This window comes from Gymnoscopelus microlampas (assembly GCF_963454915.1).
Source record: "Gymnoscopelus microlampas genome assembly, chromosome: 17".
NCBI lineage: Eukaryota > Metazoa > Chordata > Actinopteri > Myctophiformes > Myctophidae > Gymnoscopelus > Gymnoscopelus microlampas.
In genome coordinates this window covers 44889465-44912932 of record NC_139954.1, presented here as the reverse complement: position 1 = coordinate 44912932, position 23468 = coordinate 44889465, and the positions used below count along the sequence as shown (strand labels likewise).

The 23468-nt window shown below is 41.9% G+C and overlaps 1 protein-coding gene across 1 annotated transcript in view; it reads right to left on the bottom strand.

The window, feature by feature from the left end:
• The window catches only part of gtdc1 (glycosyltransferase-like domain containing 1), a gene marked incomplete at its 3' end in the record, with an annotated part of 71812 nt that overhangs the window by 26188 nt on the left and 22156 nt on the right, over positions 1-23468 (bottom strand). The window contains exons 4-5 of the mRNA XM_084084297.1: positions 11785-11898; positions 10469-10684 (exon numbers count right to left, since the gene is read on the bottom strand). Of these exons, the coding sequence (XP_083940423.1) occupies positions 10469-10684; positions 11785-11898 (330 nt within the window). The remainder of the gene's footprint in view (positions 1-10468; positions 10685-11784; positions 11899-23468) is intronic.

Sequence of the window (23468 nt, the reverse complement as noted above, 5' to 3'; positions counted from 1 at the left end):
AGGGGTCCTTGGCATTAAAAAAGGTTGAAAACCACTGCATTACAGTATGACACGGAAGTCTTTGCTTATGAAATGTATATTTTATATTAATACCCCTGTGTGGTTTGTGCTCTCTCTCTCTCTCTCTCTCTCTCTCTCTCTTGCTCCTATCACCCCGGTGACCTCGAAGACGAATGCAGATGAAACCCATGTGAGAAAAAGTGAAGGGAAAAGGAGAAGAAGAGGGAAATGTGAGAAAAAAAGAAATGATCAAGTGGAAAGAGAGAGAGAAGGAGAGGAGAAAAAAAAGAAAAAAAGTAGCTATCTTTTCCGTGGATAACCAGAGAGAAGCCTCATTAATATGCATAACATACCAACCCAAAAGAAAATAAGATCCTCTCATTTAGAGATCGGTGATTAAATATTCCCCTTTATGTTGCACCCAAGAGGTGCGTTTTAAAATTCAAATACTATTTACTCCAATGCACAATGTGAAATGAGCCCTATCACCAGCAAACCAAACGAGTGAAGCCCTAATTAACCCATTTAGACCGGGAACGCGTCTGTGTCATTTTACAGAGTTCTTTGGGCTATTAAAAAAAAATAGCAGATCTACAAGCTCAGATCTGCTACGAGCTTGTAGATTTTTTTGTACCGTGAACATTGGTGCAAATCTTTGAGTATATATATATTATTTTTTTTTAACTCAATCTTTGTCACTGGAACAACATATTTTGAGATGGAGGGGGTCCACGGCCCAAATACATATCATTTTGGGTGGTCCTTGACATGGAAAAAGTTTGAGAACCACTGATATATATATAGCAACATACGTTTTAAAAAGAAAAAAAAACTGTTAGGATTTAGAAGACATTTGTAGAATCCCCCAGAAGCACAAGATTTGAGTTACAAAATGTTCGCTTTGAAAAAAAAAAAAATACATATTCAAAGATTTCCACACATTTTCACGATTTTTCCATAAAAATAGCAGATCTACAAGCTCGTAGCGCGGCACTCGGTGCCGCGCTACGAGCTTGTATATCTGCTATTTTTTAAATAGCCAAATAAATCAAAAAATGACAACAAGATGCGTTCCCTGTTTCCCGCGGGCCTTAAGGGGTTAAGGGGACACTTGAAAGACAAAGAAGAGGGCTTGTTGAGGAGAGATTGTGACAGTCTGCTCCGCTATGACCGCGCGAGAGAGAGAGGAGAAGGCGTGCGCTCGCTCTGCGTTCAAAAAGGCAACATTTCACATGCCGTAAAAAAAAAAAGAAAAAGAAGAAGAAACGACCCAACCATGTGGGAACCGTAGAGCGTGAAAACTCTTGACATTACAGTACAAATGCATGCTTTGAAACGGGGGTAAATGTAGGGCTATATATGCTAGTGAATTAAACAGAGGAAGCTTATGGTTCTAATAGTGGACCCAGAACGGTACACTGGAGAGAGCGTATGTATGAGAACGCAACGGGAGCGTTGGGTTCAGTTTCCCCTGTTCGCCTTTTTAAGTGTCATTCACTGTGAAACGCTGTATCAATCGTGTCCTCCTCCGCGTCAGCGGACATATTTTTTGATTATGTAACCCTTTCGCTGAAGAGTCGTCAGAACGTTAGTGGTGGAAAAAAGTACTCGAATGTTTTTACTTAAGTAAAAGTATCAATACTGCAATGTCTGCTACAAGCACAAGTCCGGAATTTCAAAATGAGCTTGAGTAAAAGCGTAAAAGTATTGGCATCAACATTTACTTAAAGTGCCAAAAGTAAAAGCACTCATTATGCAAAATGTCCCATTACAAGTTTTCAAATGTATAAAAATCTTTTGAAAATAGCAGATCTACAAGCCCACAATGCGCCGCTTCGCGACGCATTGTGGGCTTGTAGATCAGCTATTTTCAAATGGCCGAAATGTATATAGGGCTGAAGTGGTTAATGTATGTTTTGTAATAATAATCAGTAACAAGTAACTAGTAACGAAAGTTTTCAAATAATTGTAGTGGAGTAAAAGTACAATATTTGCCTCTGAGATGTAGTGGAGTAGAAGTAAAAGTATTGGAAATTGGAAATACTCTACTTTCCACCACTGCAGAAAGTGTCGCCCTGCACAGAGAAACCTCCCAAGTCACTCCGATCCCATCCCATCCCCAGGAATGCATCATCATTAGATTCAATGGGGATTTTGTGTCACATGGTCTGAATGTTAGAGCCAGAACGATGCAATGTTCTGGCTGATGATGTATCAGCCATTATTTGAAACATTGGTATCTACAGTTATGCAGCTGATGTGTCCCCAATTTTTTTTATACCACTTTTATCCTGACATCCCTGTTTTGAAAAGTTTCAAAAGTTTTCAAAAATTATCAATTTTTTTTTTAAATAGCCGATCTACAAGCTCACAGCGCGTGTTTTAATGCGTTGTGAGCTCGTTTTGTCTACGATTTTTTTTTTTATAGGGCTTAAAGGTTTCATGACATTCAGTTTTACAACACATTAAAAGTGTTTGTCATGGTCCTTCAAACGTGTATATACAAGTTTTAACTGAACATTCCACTCCAGTGAGCCATTGCAGGTGTTTTTCTCTCACATTTCTAAAGCCTTTTTCAACTGCAATGTCAAAAGTAATCTTTGCCTGCGGGTGTCGCTGTTGAGGGATTTTGCCTGTCAATCATCACCTCTGCTACACCCACCCCCAAAGGAAAGGATAGGGGAGGGGAGGGGCGGGGAGGAGAGGGGGCGGGATTAAGTGACTGTGACATCAAAGTCAAGGGGCCAATCCCAGATTACCTTTCAGCCTAATTATTCAAAAAGAAACAGACCACAGAAAATCCACTGAATGTTCAAAGTTCAGGTTTTGTGGGTCTAATTGAGGTCATAAAACCCCCCCAAAAAACATTACAAAAAGTGAAAATGAATGTCATAGAACCTTTAATGCGTTGTGAGCTTGTTTTGTCAATTACATTTTTTTTATAGGGCTTAAGCGGTTAAATAAAATAAAGCTCAGTTTATGTGTGTATTTAATATTTACTTTTTGGGTTATTCATTAATTAAGACCTGGAACTGTATCATTTTTAGATTTGAGCTAAAAAGCATTAATTTACACTTTGGGCTATTCAAAAATAGCAGATATACAAGCTCATAGCGCGGCACCGAGTGCCGCGCTACGAGCTTGTAGATCTGCTATTTTTGAAAAATCGTGAAAACGTGTGCAAATCTTTGAATATAAATACTTTTAAAGCGAACATTTTTAACTCAAATCTTTGCTTCTGGGGGGTCCCTGGAACAAAATATTTTGATGGGGGTCCGCGGCCAAATACATATCATTTTGGGGGTCCTTGACAAGAAAAAGATTGAGCACCACTGATATAGAAACATACGTTTTTCAGAAAACTGTTGGGATTTAGGACACATGTAGAATCGGCTTCAGGTCTCAATGGGTTAAAAAGAAAATCAGTAAAACTTCTAGAGGGTTCTCCAAAATCGCGGCATCTGACCCCCAAAAAAACGTGCCATCGGTCAGATCTCTACTTAAAAAGCTATTTTAAGTACAGTCTGCCCCACTCCGTCCCTAAAGGAAATATTACTGGGGAGGAAATACGGTGACGTGACCTCATTGTGATCATCATCACGACCAATTCCAAGAACCAAATTGTCAAGGAAAAACACAAGTAGCATCCAACGGCAATTAAAGAGATGACTCTAACAGCTCAGTGTCACTCTTATATGGACCTGCCCTTAATGAAGGCTAGGGGTTTGGCTCAGGTCAGTGTCCGAGGCCATGCCCAGGGGGGGCGGGGGTGGGTGGGTGGGGTTGGGGGGGAGGGGGTTGTCAGCTGGTAGCGCTATACTAGAAAATAGAAGTCATGCTCCTCTCTAGTATGGTGACATCTATTCTAGAGCAGTGGATTCTCTGACTTTTTCACGTCAAGGAAATATGGTTATAGTGGTTAAAATGATTGTGATGCTATATTAACCCCGGACCACACTTTGAGAGCTACAGATCGACAGTACAGTACAGTACAGCATTGGTTCTCAAAGTGGGGTACGGGGACCCCCAGGGGTCCTTGGGGGGGTTCCAGGGGGTCCCCAGCAAAATGTGTTAATATAGCGTCACAATATTTTTTACCTTTTATACTTTAGCTATTCAAAAATAGCAGATATACAAGCTCATAGCGCGGTACCGAGTACTATGAGCTTGTAGATCTGCTATTTTTGAAAAATCGTGAACATTTTTGAATATGTATATTTTTTTAAGCGAACATTTCAACTCAAATCTTTGCTTCTGGGGGTCCCTGGCACAGCATATTTTCAGGTGGGGGTCCGCGGCCACGTACATATCAATTTGGGAGTCCTTGGCACGAAAAAGTTTGAGAACCACTGCAGTACAGTATTGAAGTCTCCATGGGGTGATCGATAGAAAAAAGTATTTTTTGGGTGAAATATCTCTTTAAGACCTACGTGTTTCTATTTCGCGAGATCACCCGTACTTGTGCATCTTACCGCAGTGCTGCATTTCTGTCTGTCTGTCTGTCTGTCTGTCTGTCTGTCTTGTCATTCTATCCATCCATCCATCACCTTGAGCAGAGGTCTTCAACAGGGGGTCCGGGACCCCTAGGGGGTCCTCAGAGTTATTACAGGGGGTCCGCCAAATCTTTGCATGATAAGTGTATTTTTTTTACCGTATCCACTTGAAACCTAGCATCCCTTTTCTGAGCCCTTTTTACTGAGACAAAAATAGCCGATCTACAAGCTCACAACGCCTCGCGCTGCGAGGCGTTGTGAGCTTGTAGATCGGTTATTTTTGGCAAAGAGGTATAGGTGTAAAGGGAAAAAAAGAGCAGACCACGTAAAACAAAAAAAGTTTACAATCTGAAACACAATGTTATACAATATGGGGGTCCCTGCTTCACCTCTCTCTCTGCTAGGGGGTCCTTGGGCTGAAAACGTTGAAGACCCCTGACCTTGATTATCTTGTGGTATTCCTTCCTGACCCGCGGCCCTCTCTCTCTCTCTTAATGGTATACATAACAACAAGCTTGGCTTTTTTTATTTTCAATCAGAGCTGCAACAGGATGGCAATCCTCTTGAGGATAAAAGGTAAAAGCTGATCCTGATCACCCTTTAGTGTGTCCCAGAGAGCTAAAGCTTTGATAGAGAAGAGCTTTAACCTCCCTCCCTCCCTCCTACCCCCCCCCCACCGGTTAACCCATTCAATCCGGGGAACGCATACGGTGTCATTTTAGATTTTTTTTTTTTTTTTCGCTATAACCATTATTTCATACTTTGGGCTGTTCAAAAAATAGCAGAGCTGGGTTAGTGCCGCTATACGAGCTTGTAGATCTGCACATTTTTGGTGAAATCGTGTAACATTCGTAACTTAAATCTTTGCTTCTGGGGGATTCTACAAATGTCTTCTAAATCGTAACAGTTTTTTTTCTCTTTTTTTTAAACTTATGTTGCTATAATATTCTTCTCAAACTTTTTTCATGTCAAGGACCCCCAAAATTATATGTATTTGCGGACCCCCCCCCCCCATCTCAAAATATTATATGTTCCAGGGACCCCCCCAGAAGCAAAGATTTGAGTTAAAAACGGTTCGCTTTAAAAATATATATATTCAAAGATTTGCACACATTTTCACGATTTTTCAAAAATAGCAGATCTACAAGCTCGTAGCGCGGCACTCGGTGCCGCGCTACGAGCTTGTAGATCTGCTATGTTTGAATAGCCCAAAGTGTAAAATAATGCTTTTTTAGCTCAAATCTGAAAATGACACAGTTCCAGGTCTTAATGGGTTAAACGCTAACCGTGGCACGCACGCAGTCTGCCTCCTCCTTCACCTGGCTGTAAACAGCTGTCCAACGTTGATCCCCCCCCCCCCCCCGCCCCCCCACCCAACTCCCTCCATCCATCCCTCCCCTGGAAAGCGGTGCCTGCAATAAGACGGTCCCATAATCTGTGAGGATCCAGGCCACACACAGATTAACAATCTGCAACGCGACCACGAGGACAAAAAAAAAAAAAAAAAAGTGGGAGGGCGAGAGAGAGAAAATACGAGGACCAAATGGAACAAACTGAGAGAAGCTTCAATCGCGGAGATTAACGGGGGCCCCTCTCTCTCTCTCTCTCTCTCTCCCCCTCTCTCCCTATGTCTCACTCACTCTCCCTTTACTCTGTGTAAATCCTAATTTAGCCCCAGAATAAAGCCAACGTTTATGAAGCTTGGATGTTTCGGAGCGATAATCCATCTGTGTTTTGCTCAGTTTAGAGGAGATTACATGGCGGGTGCCATTGTTACCGATATAAGAGTAGGTGAAAAAAACAGATAGTCGGCGCAAAACAAGAGAGAGAGCGGGGGGCGGGCGGTGCGGGTGCGGGTTGGCGTTGGATACCGCCGCTGACAATGGCCCAATAGTGACGCCAAACCGATGGAACCTTGCGGCGATGGTGGTCTTTTTTTGCTCGGGTTGTTAACCCGTTAAGACCGGGAACAACATCTTGTGTGTAATTTTTAAGATTTATTTGGGCTATTCAAAAATAGCAGATCTACAAGCTCATAGCGCGGCACCGAGTGCCGCGCTATGAGCTTGTAGATCGGCTATTTTTGAACAATCGTGAAAATAATGTGCAAATCTTTGAATATATGTATTTTTTAAAGCAAACATTTATAACTCAAATCTTTTGCTTCTGCAGGGGGATTCTACAAAATGTCTTCTAAATCCTAACTGTTTAAAACAAAAAATAATATCAGTGGTTCTCAAACTTTTTCATGTCAAGGACCCCTAAAATGACATGTATTTGGCCCCGGACCCCCCATCTCAAAATATTTTGTTCCAGGGACCCCCCCATAAGCAAATATGTTTCGTTAAAAACGGTCGCATTAAAAAATATATATATATATATATTCAAAGATTTGCCACATTTTCACGATTTTTCTAAAATAGCAGTTCATAGGGCTTGTAGATGAGCTTGAGCTTGTATATCTGCGATTTTTGAATATATAAAAAATGACACAGATGCGTTCCCGGTCTTTATGGGTTAATCTGATTTACAGGAATGTTCCTGCATGCAGGAGGGAAAGTCAGACCTGCAGCCCGAAAGAGTCAGGGGAGAAAAATGCAAAACTACCCCCAGAAAGCCCTGTTGTCTTTGCTCTCTCCAAAGGTACATGGAGCAGAACGACAGGGAGGTGGGGGGTGGAGGGGTGGGTATTCCAAAAAAGGGGGGCCTAAACTTCAAACGATTTTAATGATCGTGCAGTTTTCTGTTAGATACACCCCCCCACCCCCCATGCTTATAATGGATCGTTCTCTCTTTGCTGATTCTTCACAAGATAATGGTGCTGATGTCCTGTCATACTCTACAAACACCTAATGAATAATAATAATACAGATTATTCATTCAGACCGTCCACTAGGACAGTGGTTCTTCTGACCCCCCAGGGGGGTCTCCACATGATTTTCTTTTTTTGGGGGGGGTTCTCCAGATGACAGTAAAGTGACGACTTAAGGACTTTTAAGACCTAATTGTCCTAACACCAAAAAAAAGAAGAAATACATTAAATTAAAAAAGGCCATTACTGCATCAAAGGTAATCATCAAACTATACTATAAAAACTGGTCAAACATTAGCGCCAAATTGTCAAATAATAATGAAAAATGTTTAAACATAAATCTACAAGCCTCTACAACGCCTTGTATACAAAAATCTACTACGCCTCGTTTGTAGATTGTAGATAATTGTAGATCTGCTATGTTCACTATGGAACCAAGTCAAATCTAAATGAAGTGCTTGTCAGGGTGGGGGACGTCCCAGCTCAAATAAGAGAATTTCGGGGGGTCGTGGCCTGAAAAGTTTGAGAACCACTGCACTAGGGACACCGCTAGACCAGGGGTCTTCAACAGGGGGTCCGCCAAATCTTTGTGTGATATGATTTTATTTTTTCCCTTAACCACTTGAACCCTAGCATCCCTTTTCTGAGGAGAACTTTAGCCGAAAATAGCAGATCTACAAGCTCTCAACGCCTCGCAGCGCGAGGCGTTGAGAGCTTGTAGATCAGCTTTTTTTGGCAAAGAGGCTATAGGTGTAGAGGGAAAAAAAAGAGCAGACTAAGTAAAAAAAGAACTTTAATCTGAAACACAATTTTGTACTATATAGAGTAGGGGGTCCCTGCTTCATCTCTCTCTCAGCTAGGGGGTCCTTGGCCTGAAAACGTTGAAGACCCCTGCACTAGACTTCTTCGTTCCTCATCTTTATTCAAAAGCCCATAACACAAACCACCGGTATCTCTTTCTTCTTCTTTTTTTCTTTACCAAAGTGCTACGTGTGCTAGTAATTTTCCATGCCCCTTGGTTTTGTTGTCAAACAACCTGGCTAACAGTCCAAAGCAAATAGCCCCTCTGCGGGGTTCTGGAACATACCGACGCCATTGTCCCCGAGGTACTCTAAGGTCAGCGAGGTTCCGTCATGAGAGAGAGCGTACACGACGACACCATCATCGCATTACCGCTTGTTTGCGTGACTGCTTGGTTCTAACTCATGCCATGCCAGACCAGACCAGGCCAGGAGAGGCAAATAACACAGATCAAAGGCTAAAGGATAGCAACATAGGCTAACTAGGCCTAGCTGGGGTAACGTAGGTCCTGGCTTTGTAAACGCCTGACCGGTGTTTTGATACGCCATGAGAAGATAGCCAAATACTAATCTCCGTGACAGACAGAAGGTAGGGCAATGGATAAGGGTCAGCGTCTGATATTTTACATATTAGTCCATATCTCAGCAATATCAGCTTCCATTTTCATATCATTATACAGTAAGGACATAAAATGAGAAGTTTTGAAAAGGTGACCCTGGTGGTAGCAGAAAGGAACTGCACGGTGATGACGTGGAGGAAGCCTCTAGACCAGGGGTCTTCAACAGGGGGTCCGGGACCCCTAGGGGGTCCTCAAAGTTACTACAGGGGGTCCGCCAAATCTTTGTGTGATAGGATTTTGTTTTTACCTTAACCACTTCAACCCTAGCATCCCTTTTCTGAGGAGAACTTTAGCCAAAAATTGCCGATCTATAAGCTCACAACGCCTCGCAGCGCGAGGCGTTGTGAGATTGTAGATCTGCTATTTTTGGCAACAAGGTATAGGTGTAGAGGGACAAAAGAGGGGGTCCCTGCTTCATCTCTCTCTCAGCTAGGGGGTCCTTGGCCTGAAAACGTTGAAGACCCCTGCTCTAGACGCGAGGAGGACTATATTGCCAGTACTTTGACTATAATATTGGCCTATAAATGAACATTGTAGATGTCTAGCACTCAAATCCAGATATATTTGCAGTGCTCTGGACGCCTCTCTACCGTAAAATGGTCAATTAAATATGCATTGATGATGTACATAGGTGAGTTTACAAGGGTAGACCTCCTCCATTCCACAAATGTTCCGACATTTGTAAAACATATTTATTGTTTGTAAGAATGCTAAAATAAAACATAAGTACTGTTTTCTCATATTCTACTAGAATATCCCGAATTTAAATATTATGTCTCCTTGATCTTTAAGGGTTCATTTAGTTACACACCGGTGTTGCAAATTAAAATAGTTGTGGTCTACAAAAGCTCACAACGCGTTGTGTTGCGAGCTTGTAGATCTGTTATTTTCGGGCACGCCACACCGGCACGCAACTATAAGTATAAATCATTTGAGTGCATGTTTGCGTTTCGTCACCTGTTCACTTCATAACATAAAAGGCTAATGTATACGTCGTTAAACGAACCGTGTCGCCGGACACGGTCGGTTTAACGATGTATGACTCGAGTGCCTATAACATTAACGAGCGTCAACGATCGTCAGGTGGACACACACACACACACACCTGCCCTCTGCAGTGCTCTGATTTGAAAGTGACCGGAGTCTGTCTCATTTCTATGCAAAAGCCCTTGAATATGATGGAATAGGCTCTATGCACAGCAGCCATTTTGGAGAAGAATTGGGCCTCTTCTGACTTCCTTCACAGGTGTTACCAATGATGCTAATGAAGGCTCTGTTCCATTCTGGTCAAACAGAGTCAGGGTGCTGATATTGTGGCATGTTGGCTCTCTAGAAATACTAGTGTGTCTCAAAGTGTGGTCCAGGGACCCTCATGGTTCCTTGAGAGGGTGTAACTCTGAGAGTGTACAAATGGAACCAAATGGACCCTCCCGGGTCCATTTGGTTCCATTTGTACACTCTCAGAGTTACACCCTCTCTTATGGGGGTCCTTGAAATTAAAAAGTTTGAGAACCACTGTGCTACACTAAATGGAACGGAGCCTTCATTAGTGTCATTGGTAACACCTGTGAAGGAAGTAAGGAAGGGGCCCAATTTCTGTCCAATATGGCTGCTGTGCATAGAGCCTATAGGATTTTGAAAAACAGATACCGATATTTTCCGGTATTACATTTTTATGCCAATATCGGACGATAATATCGGGAGGCCGATAAGATCGGACATCCCTGCTTGAGTGTAACTCACCACCTGTGGGGCCAGACGATGTGCAGAGGTTTAGTCTGGTGGTCCTCGGCCGTCTCCTTCACCTCCGCCTCAGCTCCGCCCCCTTGGCCTTCGCCCTGGTCCGGCGGCGTGGCGCCCCCTGGAGCCCGTTCGGAGCATACGGTCTCCTCTGCAGCCGGAGAGCTGCAGCGTGGTTCCTCTTGTTTGTCCTCAGGAGAGCTCAGCTCCTCCTCACACCTATCGGGGGGGGGGGGGGGGGGGATTGACCCATTCAATCCGGGAAAGCACCTGTGTCATTTTTAGGTTTCTTTGGCTATTAAAAAAAGTAGCAGATCTACAAGCTCGTAGCGTGGCACCAAGCTTGTAGATCTGCTATTTCTTTTTTTAATAGTGAAAATGTGTGCACATATTTACAAATGTCTTCTAAATCCTAACAGTTTTTTTTGAAAAATTATGTTGTTCAAAACATAATTACAAATTTTTTTTTTTTTTCAATTTTAACAATTTCTGTACACTTTTTTGAAAAAAATCTTCCTCCTAGTATAACCATAATACGTGATGATTATGTTTTAAGGGGGGGGGGGATACAATTTCCTCCAATCAGGAGAGAGAACCCCACAAAGATCACTCATTGGCTTCAATTTCAGTGTTGCTGTTCCTACTTTGCCTGAAGATATTTGTGTGTCGTCACTTCCAATTTCACTTCCTTATCCTTACGAGCTCTCTCTCTCTTGATTAGATCAAATTGGAATACTGAGCTGAGAATGTATTTTTCTGTAAGATTTATTTTAACATGAAAATATCACTGACACCCCCTATAATGTGTGTGTATGTATATACTGTATATGTGTATACTGTATATATATATATATATATATATATATATATATATATATATATATATATATAGCACAGATGGCGACAGTCTAGTAATTACAAGGTCAAAATGTGTTCATGGGTAACTGCTACTGGTTGGCCCCACGAGGCATCATAGCTGCATGTGTGTCTCAGAGGTTTATGTAATAAATGACTGATGTGTAACATGATAACTGAGTAGAGTAAAAAAAAAAAAAAACAAGAAACATTAAAACACTTTTTGGCGAGCGCCACAGCTGTACGACAAACGTAGACGTTCAGAGAGGGCCTTTCCCACATTTTCAGCCATGTTGCTCTGCTGCTACCGACACACACCACGGTGGTTTGCCCTCTCTCAAACACAGAGATGCCAAGTTAATGATGTCATTCGCTACGGCCAAACGCTACTCTAAGTTCCTAAAACTACAACCATTAAGGCCAAGGTCAATGGATGGCAGTCATCACCACCACCCCTTGATTACCGTGGAGTATGTGGCTCGCTGATGTCAACATCACGAGACAACCCTTCAGGCCCGCTGCCGCTGCCGCTGCTGCTGCTGCTGCGTAGAAGAAGGAGCTTGTGCTTCGGGAGGAGGCTGGGCCGGCAACAAACACACACACACACACACACACACACACACACACACAGAGAGAAAGAATACAGTAAATATAATTAACCCTTTAAGACCTGGAACGCATCTGTGTCACTTCTTGATTTGAGCGAAAAAGCATTATTTTACACTTTGGCTATTCAAAAATAGCAGATATACAAGCGCTATGAGCTTGTAGATCTGCTATTTTTGAGAAATGGTGAAAATGTGTGCAAATCTTTCAATATATATTTTTTCAAGCGAACATTTGGAACTCAAATCTTTGCTTCTGGGGGTCCCGGGAAGAACATATTTTGAGATGGGGGTCCGCGGCCAAATACATGTCATTTTGGGGGTCCTTGACATGCAAAAAGTTTGAGAACAACTGATATTATAGCAACATATGTTTAAAAAAAAAAAACTGTTAAGATTTAGAAGACGCAGAAGCAAAGATTTGCACAAATGTTCACTATTTTTTAGGGTTGTCCGATATTGGCTTTTTTACCGATAACCGATATACCGATATTGTCCAACTCTTAATTACCGATACCGATATCAACCGATACCGATATATGCGGGGATTATTGTGATTAGGGTAAGCTCAAATTTCATATCACACACACCATATACAGTAAGAACTCCTGTAACTTATTTATAAAGCCAAAAAAAAAAAAAAAAAAAAAAAAAAAAAAATTTTTTTTTTCAAAAACCGATACCGATATTTTCCCGATATAAATTTTTATGCTAATATCGGCCGATAATATCGGGAGGCCGATAATATCGGACATCCCTACTATTTTTCAAAAAATAGCAGATCTACAAGCTCATAGCGCGGCACTCGGTGCCGCGCTATGAGCTTGTAGATCTGCTATTTTTGAATAGCCAAAGAAATCTAAAATGACACAGATGCGTTACAGGTCTTAAAGGGCTAATCAACTGCAGTTGTTTGTACGCACAGTAAACACCATTTCCCCTCAACTAATCTCAGTGGCCACAACACAACAAAAAAAAAAACCTGCCTTTCTGGTGCAGGATGATCGTATCCGTCTTTGCGAGTGATTTGCATCGCAGAACAACAGAGTCACCAGCGAAAACAAACAAAAGGGATCTTCCAACGCTACTGAAACTCTGCCTGGGCCTTGTGTGTGTGACGGCTCGCTTGCTTTCCTTGGAGAGAGAGGGGGGGATCGCGAAAGAAGCAGGACAGGGGGTGTGGTGGAGTGGTGGGGGGGGGTGAGAGAGGGGGCGAAAGGCGGGTGGGTTGGAGTGGGTTGGGGGGGGGGCAAGTATGGAAAGATGCTGATGTCATTCAACGGAGGAATGGGAAACACATTGGAAGTGCTGGCACCGGGGCAAGTCTTCGTGGCTAAGGGTTGAATTTATGAGGGCGGGGAGAGGAGCGATGTTTTGCATGCTCCACGGAGGCATACGGACGGAGAGAGAGAGAGGGATCCTGGCACTTCTCGAAGCAGTGTTGAGGGGCCACTCTCTCCTGTCTCTACTCGCTCGCGCGCCTTTTCTTTCTTTCTTTCTTTCTTTCTCTGTGAAGTCACGGAGCGAGGGCATTGTTCACCGAAACTTTTAGCTTTGTCGAGGATCGTTCCGGGTTTTGCATGTCGTGTAGTTTATCCCATTAAGACCTGAGGCGATTCTTAAAAAATGTTCTAGATTTAGATCTAGATTTTCTAAATCCTAACAGTTTTTGGAAAAAAAATCTAAAACATTTTTTTTTCAAGATTTTTCAAAAAATAGCAGATCTACAAGCTCATAGCGCGGCACTCGGTGCCGCGCTATGAGCTTGTATATCTGCTATTTTTGAATAGCCAAAGAAATCTAAAGTGACACAGATACGTTCCAGGTCTTAATGGGTCATACACATCTTAGTCACGTTATCATGAGAATCTAGGTTTTCCCATAATAGTAGCGGGGAAATATAATTTGTTTCAAAAACGTAACAATTTACAATCAATTTTGACATTTAGCAGATGCTCTTCTTGTCTCTTATCCAGAGCGACACAAAAATCAGTAAATGGCATGAACCCTAGTCAACAAACGACAACATAACATAAGTCACATAAGTGGAGTGCGAACAGAACAATGTAGTGCTTCTTCGGAGAAACTAGGATACCAGGTAAACATAACACCCAACAACATCTGTCGAAACAACGCGCTATCTAAATAACATTCTTAACTCTTTAAGACCGGGAACGCATCTGTGTGTCATTTTTTAGACTTCTTTGGCTATTCAAAAACAGCAGATCTACAAGCACTCGGTGCCGCGCTATGAGCTTGTAGATCTGCTATTTTTGAAAAATCATGAAAAGTTGTGCAAATATCTGTTTTTTTATGTATATATGTTCGCTTTTAAAAAATATATAATCAAGATTGTGCCGCAAATCTCCCGATTTTTCAAAAAATAGCAGATCTACAAGCTCTCGGTGCCGCGCTATGAGCTTGTAGATCTGCTATTTTTGAAAAATCATGAAAAGTTGTGCAAATATCTGTTTTTTTATGTATATATGTTCGCTTTTAAAAAATATATAATCAAGATTGTGCCGCAAATCTCCCGATTTTTCAAAAAATAGCAGATCTACAAGCTCATAGCGTGGCACTCGGTGCCGCGCTATGAGCTTGTAGATCTGCTATTTTTGGATAGCCCAAAGAAATCTAAAAAAATGACACACAGATGCGTTCCCGGTCTTAATGGGTTAACATGTGTGGTCAAGCAAACAAATCTAAATAACAAAAAACATGTGAAACAAAGTAAGCAACAGTAGATCATCTTAAAAAAGAAAATATCGCACCATCGGTGCCTCGGGGATAAATATTACTTATTCTCTGCTGTTGTAACACGCTAATAACCACAGCTAGGGCTGACACTGATTTTTGGTCAAAGACTTTGTCACTGACGCCAGAAGTCATCTGTGGCGAGAGAATGACATCACGGCATGACCAATGGTAGCTGGCAAGATGTATCACTGTGAGCCTGTTTTGTTGTGTACTGTTACTGTTACTGTAAGAGTCCCCACGCTATCTCTGGAAATCATCACAAATTATCCACTTAAAAACCTAGCGTCCGTATTCTGGGCATAACATAATAGGCACAACATTTGGCAAAAATAGGCGAACATTCGGCGAAAATATGTGACGCGTAACCACTTTCAAAACTGGCATCCATATTTTGGGCATGTTATTATAGATCTGTGCCATTTTAAATTGGAGCTAAAAAGCATTATTTTATACATTTTTAGCATTTTTTAATACTATATATTCTTTTAACCCATTAAGACCTGGAACGGTGTCATTTTTAGATTTGAGCTAAAAATCATTATTTTACATTTTGGGCTATTCAAAAATAGCAGATATACAAGCTCATAGATCTGCTATTTTTGAAAAATCGTGAAAATGTGTGCAAATCTTTGAATATATATATTTTTAAAGCGAACATTTTTAACTCAAATCTTTGCTTCTGGGGGGTTCCTGGAACAACATATTTTGATGGTGGTCCACGGCCAAATACATATCATTTTGGGGGTCCTTGACATGAAAAAGATTGAGCACCACTGATATAGAAACATATGTTTTCAGAAAACTGTTGAGATTCAGGAGACATGTAGAATCGGCTTCCGGTCTCAATGGGTTAAAGTAAAACATTTAACTCAAATCTTTGCTTCTGGGGTCCTTGGAACAAAATATTTTGAGATGGGGGATTTAGAAGGCATTTTTAGAATCGGGATGGGTCAAAGTGGTGAAGAAAACTGTTGGTCAGACACGTCCATAACAAATCAAGTGTACAGTCCTGTCAAAACAAAGGATCTGAAGGAGAGTTCGGAAGAGTCTTTCATATGCTTCCCTCTCATGCCCCCCGCCCCCCCCTGCCCCCCCCCAAAGGAAAAAAGGGGGGGAAAAAATACATTACAAATTACAGAGGCTGTGAGCACACCTTATAAGAGTTTAAAGTACCTAAAACAATTCAGACCCATATTCCTCCGTGCGGGATACCGCTTAAAGGCTAAAATGGCTTAATGCTCATTCCCTTATTCATCTAGCAGTACCTAAAGCACTTATCTCCCTGATCTAATAGAGCCCTCTCAGGGAGAAAGAATGACTACTGTAATGGGCGATAATACGGCCTTAAGGTGTAACGGAAATTAGCATAAGGAATGCGCGGAAACGTAAGGCAAAAGAAAGGGGGGCTGGAGGACAAAACGCTGTGGCTATACCGCCCGTCTCTAGCGAGCACTTGCATTATTAGCCTTTTAAGACCTGAAGAAGCACCTGTGTCACTTTTTTGATTTAAGCTAAAAAGCAATATTTTACACTTTGGCTATTCAAAAAATAGCAGATCTACAAGCTCGTAGCGCTATGAGCTTGTAGATCTGCTATTTTTGAAAAATGGTGAAAATGTGTGCAAATCTTTGAATTTATATTGTTTTAAAGCGAATCTTTGCTTCCGGGGGGTCCCTGGAACGTATATTTTTAGATGGGGTTCCGCGGCCAAATACATGTCATTTTGGGGGTCCTTGACATGGAAAAAAGAACCACTGATATTATGGCGACATACGTTTTTTCAAAAAAAACTGTTGAATCCCCCAGAAGCAAAGATTTGAGTTACAAAAGTTCGCTTTTTTAACTCAAATCTCAAGATTTGCAAAAAAAAAAAAAAGATTTTTCAAAAATAGCAGATCTACAAGCTCGTAGCGCGGCACTCGGTGCCGCGCTATGAGCTTGTATATCTGCTATTTTTGAATAGCCCAAAGTGTAAAATAATGTTTTTTTAGCTCAAATCAAAAAGTGACACAGATGCGTTCCAGGTCTTAATGGGTTAGGATCCATAAAGGCAATTTAGAGTAGCGTTTCAGAAACCAAAGCAGCGAGACATTACCTTGACAGGCCCATTGATAAAAGTGCCAAAGTGGAGAGGAGTGGGGAGATGGATATATTACATAAGAGATATGGACATGGATTCATCTCTTTTCGTACCGGGCGTCCATTCAGGGGGGAGGCTGACAAGGAGGCGCGTTGTGGTTAGGTATGACCAATGGTTGCTGCTTCGCGGAGGCCCCTGGGAGAAAATTTTATTCGATAAGCCATTTTAGAAATTGGATGAAGAGGTTTTGACTAGGGGCAATAAAAACCTGCTTCTGTCTACTGGCAGAAAGAGAGCGAGAGAGAGAGAGAGGGAGGGAGAGAGAGAGAGGGATAGAGAGAGAGAGAGAGAGAGAGAGAGAGAGAGAAGGGGTACTTAGAGAATATGCCACCAATTAGCTTATTTATAAATCAACAGCAATTTCTGTGATGACTTTACCTCTGTGCATTTGATTAAATGTGAAAGGATGAAGGGGGGGAGTCAAAGTCAAAAATCATTTGATCTAATTTCCTTTATTGGCAATAATCACAAGTGTCTCTCCCAGCGGGTAATGAAAAACGGCATGGATCTGGGAGACCCGGCAAACGGTGAGGCAGAGAGCCCGGCGTGGCCTTTATGCTATGAACCCATTCAATACAGACGCGAGGACCACTGAATAATTGGGTTACGGTCGCGTTTTATGACGCCCAAAATGAAAATGTACATTCTATCAGTCTATTGAAAGGAGGTCAGACATGATATTACCCACAGAGCATATGAATATTGCATCGTTTGCCTAATTCTTTTTTATTTTTATTTTTAAATCATGATATATGTCATCTCAAAGCTAAAATTGTTGCTAGATTGCGTGAGACGGACCGTGTATAAGCTAGTCTACACGTAGAATTGTTGTGTTTTAAAAAGAGCAGAAAAGACAATATGTGACTTTCTTTTTATTTATTTTTTTTATCCAAAATGAGTTAATAGCCCAGTTAGACTCTTCACATACTACTAGAGTATGTCTGACATAAATGTCAGAGCTTAAATCGACATGTAAATATGAAATAAATGCATAAACATGTAGCTAAGATATAAGGTTAGAGAGCTAGCAACCGCTAATTCAAGCGGTGTTTTCTCGACATAAGAGTTTTAACTTTGACTTCAGTTCTATAAGCTGTAGTTTCAAAACTATTCGCTCAATCTTATTAACCAATATATCATTATTTTGCTATGATTCCCTGCTTTCATGAAAGAATGAAAATGAAAAAATTGCTAGATGACTGTCTCCCAGTCAAATTTGGTCACATATATGCAATTAACACCACAAGGCACAACAAGGGGCAACAGAGACTTCGGTACATATATTCCGGGTCACTCTCACACAACATGTTTAAACGAGAGATTAACAAAGAGTTGAAGGAAAGGACACATCGCAGGTCAAACCTGCATCATCTCAGAGAAGGACATAACACTGCATACGAGTAAAGTGGTCTGATGTGTGAACGTCCGTCCGTGCCACTGAGTTCAAGCCACTGTTAACCCAGTTAGACCGGGGGAAGGAATCTGTATAATTTTTAGATTTCTTTGGCTTTTGAAAAATAGCAGATATACAAGCTCATAGCGCGGCACCGAGTGCCGCGCTATGAGCTTGTAGATCTGCTATTTTTTTTTTGAAAAATCGTGAAAATGTGTGCAAATCTTTGAAAAATAATATATTTTTTTAAAGCAAAACATTTGTAACTCAAATCTTTTGCTTCTGGGGGATTCTACAAATATCTTCTAAATCCTAACAGTTTTTTTTTTTAAACTTGTCGCTATAATCAGTGGTTCTCAAACTTTTTCATGTCAAGGACCCACAAAATTGTATTTGGCCACGGACCCCCATCTCAAAACGATGTTGTCCCGGGGACCCCCAGAAGCAAAGATTTGAGTTTTTTTTTTTTGCTTTAAAACATATATATATATATATTCAAAGATTTGCACACATTTTCAAAAATGTTCAATAATAGCTACAAGCTTGTAGCACGGCACCGAGCGAGCTTGTAGATCTGCTATTATTGAATAGCCCAAAGTATAAAATAATGTGGTTACACACAGATGCGTTCCCGGTCTTAAGGGGTTAAGGTGGAACTGGTTGCGTGAATCCCCTTGCTCTCGAGCCCTCGGGGTTAAAGCTGGCCTGGGTCATTTTGTTATAGGTCAGAGTAAAGGGAAGGGAAGGCAGGCCAAAAGGTTTTTATAAAGCATTGAGGTTACTGTCCTGGGGGGGCATCACTTCAAAACAATCTCATCATCATAAAGCTCAAAAAAAAATCCCAGCCATTTAACGGCCATCACTGATGATGCTTCTTTTTTTTGACGAGGGGCCGGTCACGTCCGGTATAGAAGGGGATGTTTGTCAGTCAGTGGGCACCGCGGACCCGAGCAGGTCATTAGAACACATTAAGATCTACATTACAGTCATTATGAGCTAGCTGACCCTTTAGTCAGAAGCGATCGCGGTCCACTTTTGAGTGTGTAGAGTCCAACCACTCACTCACCGGGCGGGCACTCCTAGCAGGGACGCGTGGCCGTCCGTCCACTTTTCGCTGTGGCGTGGACGTGAGACGCCGCTGGTCAAAGAACGGCCTACGGGGGAATTCCAACGAAGGAGAGCGTGTTCCTGACTTGGATGGAGATTGAGACGGAAAAGGGGAGCGAAGGGGACTTTGCACTTTCGCCTTTGGTCTTAGCCTAAGTACATTTACTCAAGTACTGTACTTAAAGTACACTTTTGAGGAATGTTTTAGTTTTTACTGGAGTATTTCCCATTTTCAGTACATTTTAATTCTACTCCACTACATCTCAGAGGCAAATATTGTACTTTTACTCGACTACAATTATGTGAAAACTTTAGTTACTAGTTAACTTTCAGATATAAATTATGATATCATAAAACATGGATTAACCACTTCAGCCCTATTTTATACCTAGGCTATTTGAAAATAGCCGATCTACAAGCTCACAACGCGTCGCATCGCGACGTGTTGTGAGCTTGTAGATCTGCTATTTTCAAACATTTTAGTACTTTTACTTTTGGTACTTTAAGTACATTTTGATACCAATACTTTTGTACTTTTACTCAAGTGCATTTAGAATTCCGGACTTGTACTTGTAACAGCGTACTTCTACATTGCGGCATTGATACTTTTACTTAAGTATAACATTGAGTACTTTTTCCACCACTGCAAGAGACCTCAAAGTCCGGGGAAGAGAAAGGAAATGCTGCCTTTCTTTTCATAGCAGATCTTTGGGGGATAAGTTGAAATTATGTAATATGCATATGGATGGGGTAAAAACATGACATCGGGACCAACAAGCAGATTATTCTCAGGCCACACAGAAGCGCGGGCATCTGCTGTGTATCCATAATACCCTGACAAACACCAAATATAACTTGTCTTTTCAATGTTTTTTTTTCTCCCTTCTTTATTTTCTATCCAGGTTGAGCCGGGACACGTCGTACTGTATTGTAAATCCCTGAGTGCTATGTATGTGGAGGGATTTGCTTTGTTACAAAAATAAAAATGATTTGACAATGCATTGCAAATAAGAAAAAAAAAATAAGTAGACGATACTCAACGGCTTGCAACGAGCAATATGTTTCCTCCGCCTCCTCACTTGGAAATTTGCCCAAATTTCAACAAGACAATAAAACAAATCTATCACCTGGCTGCCGGCATTCTTCTTTATCCAAGAGAACGCCAAACAAACAAATCGAGGCTATAAACAGTAGTATTGTTCGTGTATCAAGATGTAATATCCACAATACAAACCACATTTTAAAATGTGACAGGTACTGGAATTGATTCTGGGGGATTTGGAACCGAGACAAAACCTTGGGTCCCAGAAACAAAAAATTGCCCTTGTCAAAAAAAAAAAAAAAAAAAACTTCTAGGAGCCCCCGAGAACCACTTGACTGTGTGAGCATGTTTGGCCGGGTAGAAACGAGTATTATTTTAGCGGAGTTGGATCACTGGGATACATGTGGCGCGTTCCATTGTAACACACAAGCGCCATCGGTCTCCGGGGGGAAACGCGCCTCAGAAGTCATTCTGTTCCAATTAAAAAAAGAAAAAAAAAACTCTCCCCGCGCGCGTTCCACCATGATGTCATTCAACTTGTGAAGCAGCCATGGTTACATGCTTGTCATTTTCCTTGCTGCATCCGAACGAGGAGTAAATCTCACTTGAAGCCTTTCGTAAACATTTAACCCATTGAGACCTGAAGCCGATTCTACATGTCTCCTAAATCTCAGCACGTATGTTTCGTATGTTTCTATATCAGTGGTGCTCCATCTTTTTCATGTCAATGACCCCCAAAAATTATATGTATTTGGCCGCAGACCCCCATCAAAATATGTTGTTCCAGGGACCCCCCAGAAGCAAAGATTTGAGTTAAAAATGTTCGCTTTAAAACAATATATATTCAGAAGATTTGCACACATTTTCACAATTTTTCAAAAAATAGCAGATCTACAAGCTCGTAACGCGGCACTCGGTGCCGCGCTACGAGCTTGTATATCTGCTATTTTTGAATAACCCAAAGTGTGTTTAGCTCAAATCAAAAAAATGACACAGTTCCAGGTCTTTAATGGGTTAAAACAATGCGGAGGAGGAAAAGGATTCTCCGGGGAGCTCTTGGGGAGCCACCTCAGGTCAGGGATGTGGGAATGGTCTTGTCACGCCGATCTGAACGGCTGGGTACGGGGGGGGGGGGGGGGGGCTGTTGCCTCAGTGGCAGTAGCTAGAGACCCTATACCTACAGTACGCGTTACTACAGATGTGCCATTTCAAAACTTCAAATGTCCTGCCATCGCCAAGACAGTAAATTTTCAGGGGATTCCCAGGGCAATAAGAGGGACAAAGAAGGGCATTTAAAATGCTGAATTATTTTGATGATCACTGCTTCTATGATGCTAATTAAATTGAGCAACTGGTCAAGGACCTCTTCAAATCACCTTTCGCCTCATAATGAGTCTGACACCTTCTTCAACACACATTCTTTTGTTCTCATGTATATGGATGTCTGTTGAAGGGAAGAACGGGGGTGTGTAGTGACAACTTCTTTTCAGGGGCAAAACAGTGCCTTTTTAAGGGCAGAACAGGGAGGAAAAAAATGCATTTTCAGGGGACTTTCAGGGAAAGAACAGTAACGTGTGAAGTTTTGAAGTGGCACATCTGTAAGCATCAAATCACTCCTCACTCACTGTCTGTACCAGTTAAGCTTGCAATTATTAGGATCCCAACTGCTGTACTTGGGAAAATGCAGCTTGCCGTTTTGGGCCAAAGGTGAACAACTACTACACTATATATGTTTTTTTTGAATGACAGCGAATACTTTGCCAGAATGCTAAAAATCGAGGAATAAATTCGACTCGTCTATTTTTCCTTTACGCTCCTCGGATATTTTGGCACGAACGACGTTGCCAGTTCCCCAGGAGTTCAGATTATTCAATTGTGTAGCTCTGCGCGGCGTGTTTTGAAAAACACCCGTTTTTCTTGCTTATGTCATCACTGAACAGATGCCAGCGTGTGTTAGCTAAACTTTGGTATTAACCCTTTAAGACCTGAAGCCGATTCTACAAAATGTCTTCTAATTCCCAACAGTATTCTGAAAAAAAAAAACGTATGTTTCTATATCAGTGGTGCTCAAACTTTTTTCATGTCAAGGACCCCCAAAATGATTGGGGGTCCTTGACCCCCGTTTGGTCACGGACCCCCCATCTTGTTGCAGGGACCCCCCCCCCAGAAGCAAAGATTTGAGTTAAAAATGTTCGCTTTAAAACAATATATATTCAAAGATTTGCACACATTTTCCACGATTCTTCAAAAATAGCAGATCTACAAGCTCGTAGCGCGGCACTCGGTGCCGCGCTATGAGCTTGTAGATCTGCTATTTTTGAATAGCCCAAAGTGCAAAATAATGCTTTTTTTAGCTCAAATCAAAAAGTGACACAGATGCGTTCTCGGTCTTAAAGGGTTAAGGACAAATCACCAATGCAGGGTTTGATCCTTAATTCATTCCCATTCATCACAGCTAGATCCCCCCCCCCTTCCCCCCCCCAACTTCAAAGCCACCATATGGACCTAATTGTGGTCGCTCCTGGCACACGAGCGACTGAAAGAAGCCGAGGCACCGACCGTACCGCGTATATATACCTCGAGTTTCACTGTACGCCAGCAACAGCAGCAAACCTTGCAGTGAGCCGAGCCCCCCCTAGTATGGCTGTTCGGTGCCCCCCCCCTCCCCCCCCCCGTAACCCAAGGACTTTGATGGACACGGGGCGTACGAGAGCAGACTGTTTGAAAGGATTAGAGAGAACTGGAGGTGTTGTGACGTCAAGTAAGCACATATAGGGGAGAGAGAGAGAGAGAGAGAAAAGGTGGCCGACAGCTGTTTTCATCATGTCACCGCTGAGCTTAACCCATTGAGACCGGGAACCGGCATCCGTGTGTCCGTAGATTCCTTTGGGGCTATTCAAAAAATAGCAGATCTACAAGCTCATAGCGCGGCACCGAGTGCCGCGCTATGAGCTTGTAGATCTGCTATTTTTTAAGTGGTGCCGAAGGCAACCACTCTATACATGACTTTGTCCGTGTGTCCGTATGTATGTATGTATGTATGTCTGTCCACGAACATCGATGACAACATCAATACGGGGGTCAATACGGGGCTCATCAAAGGC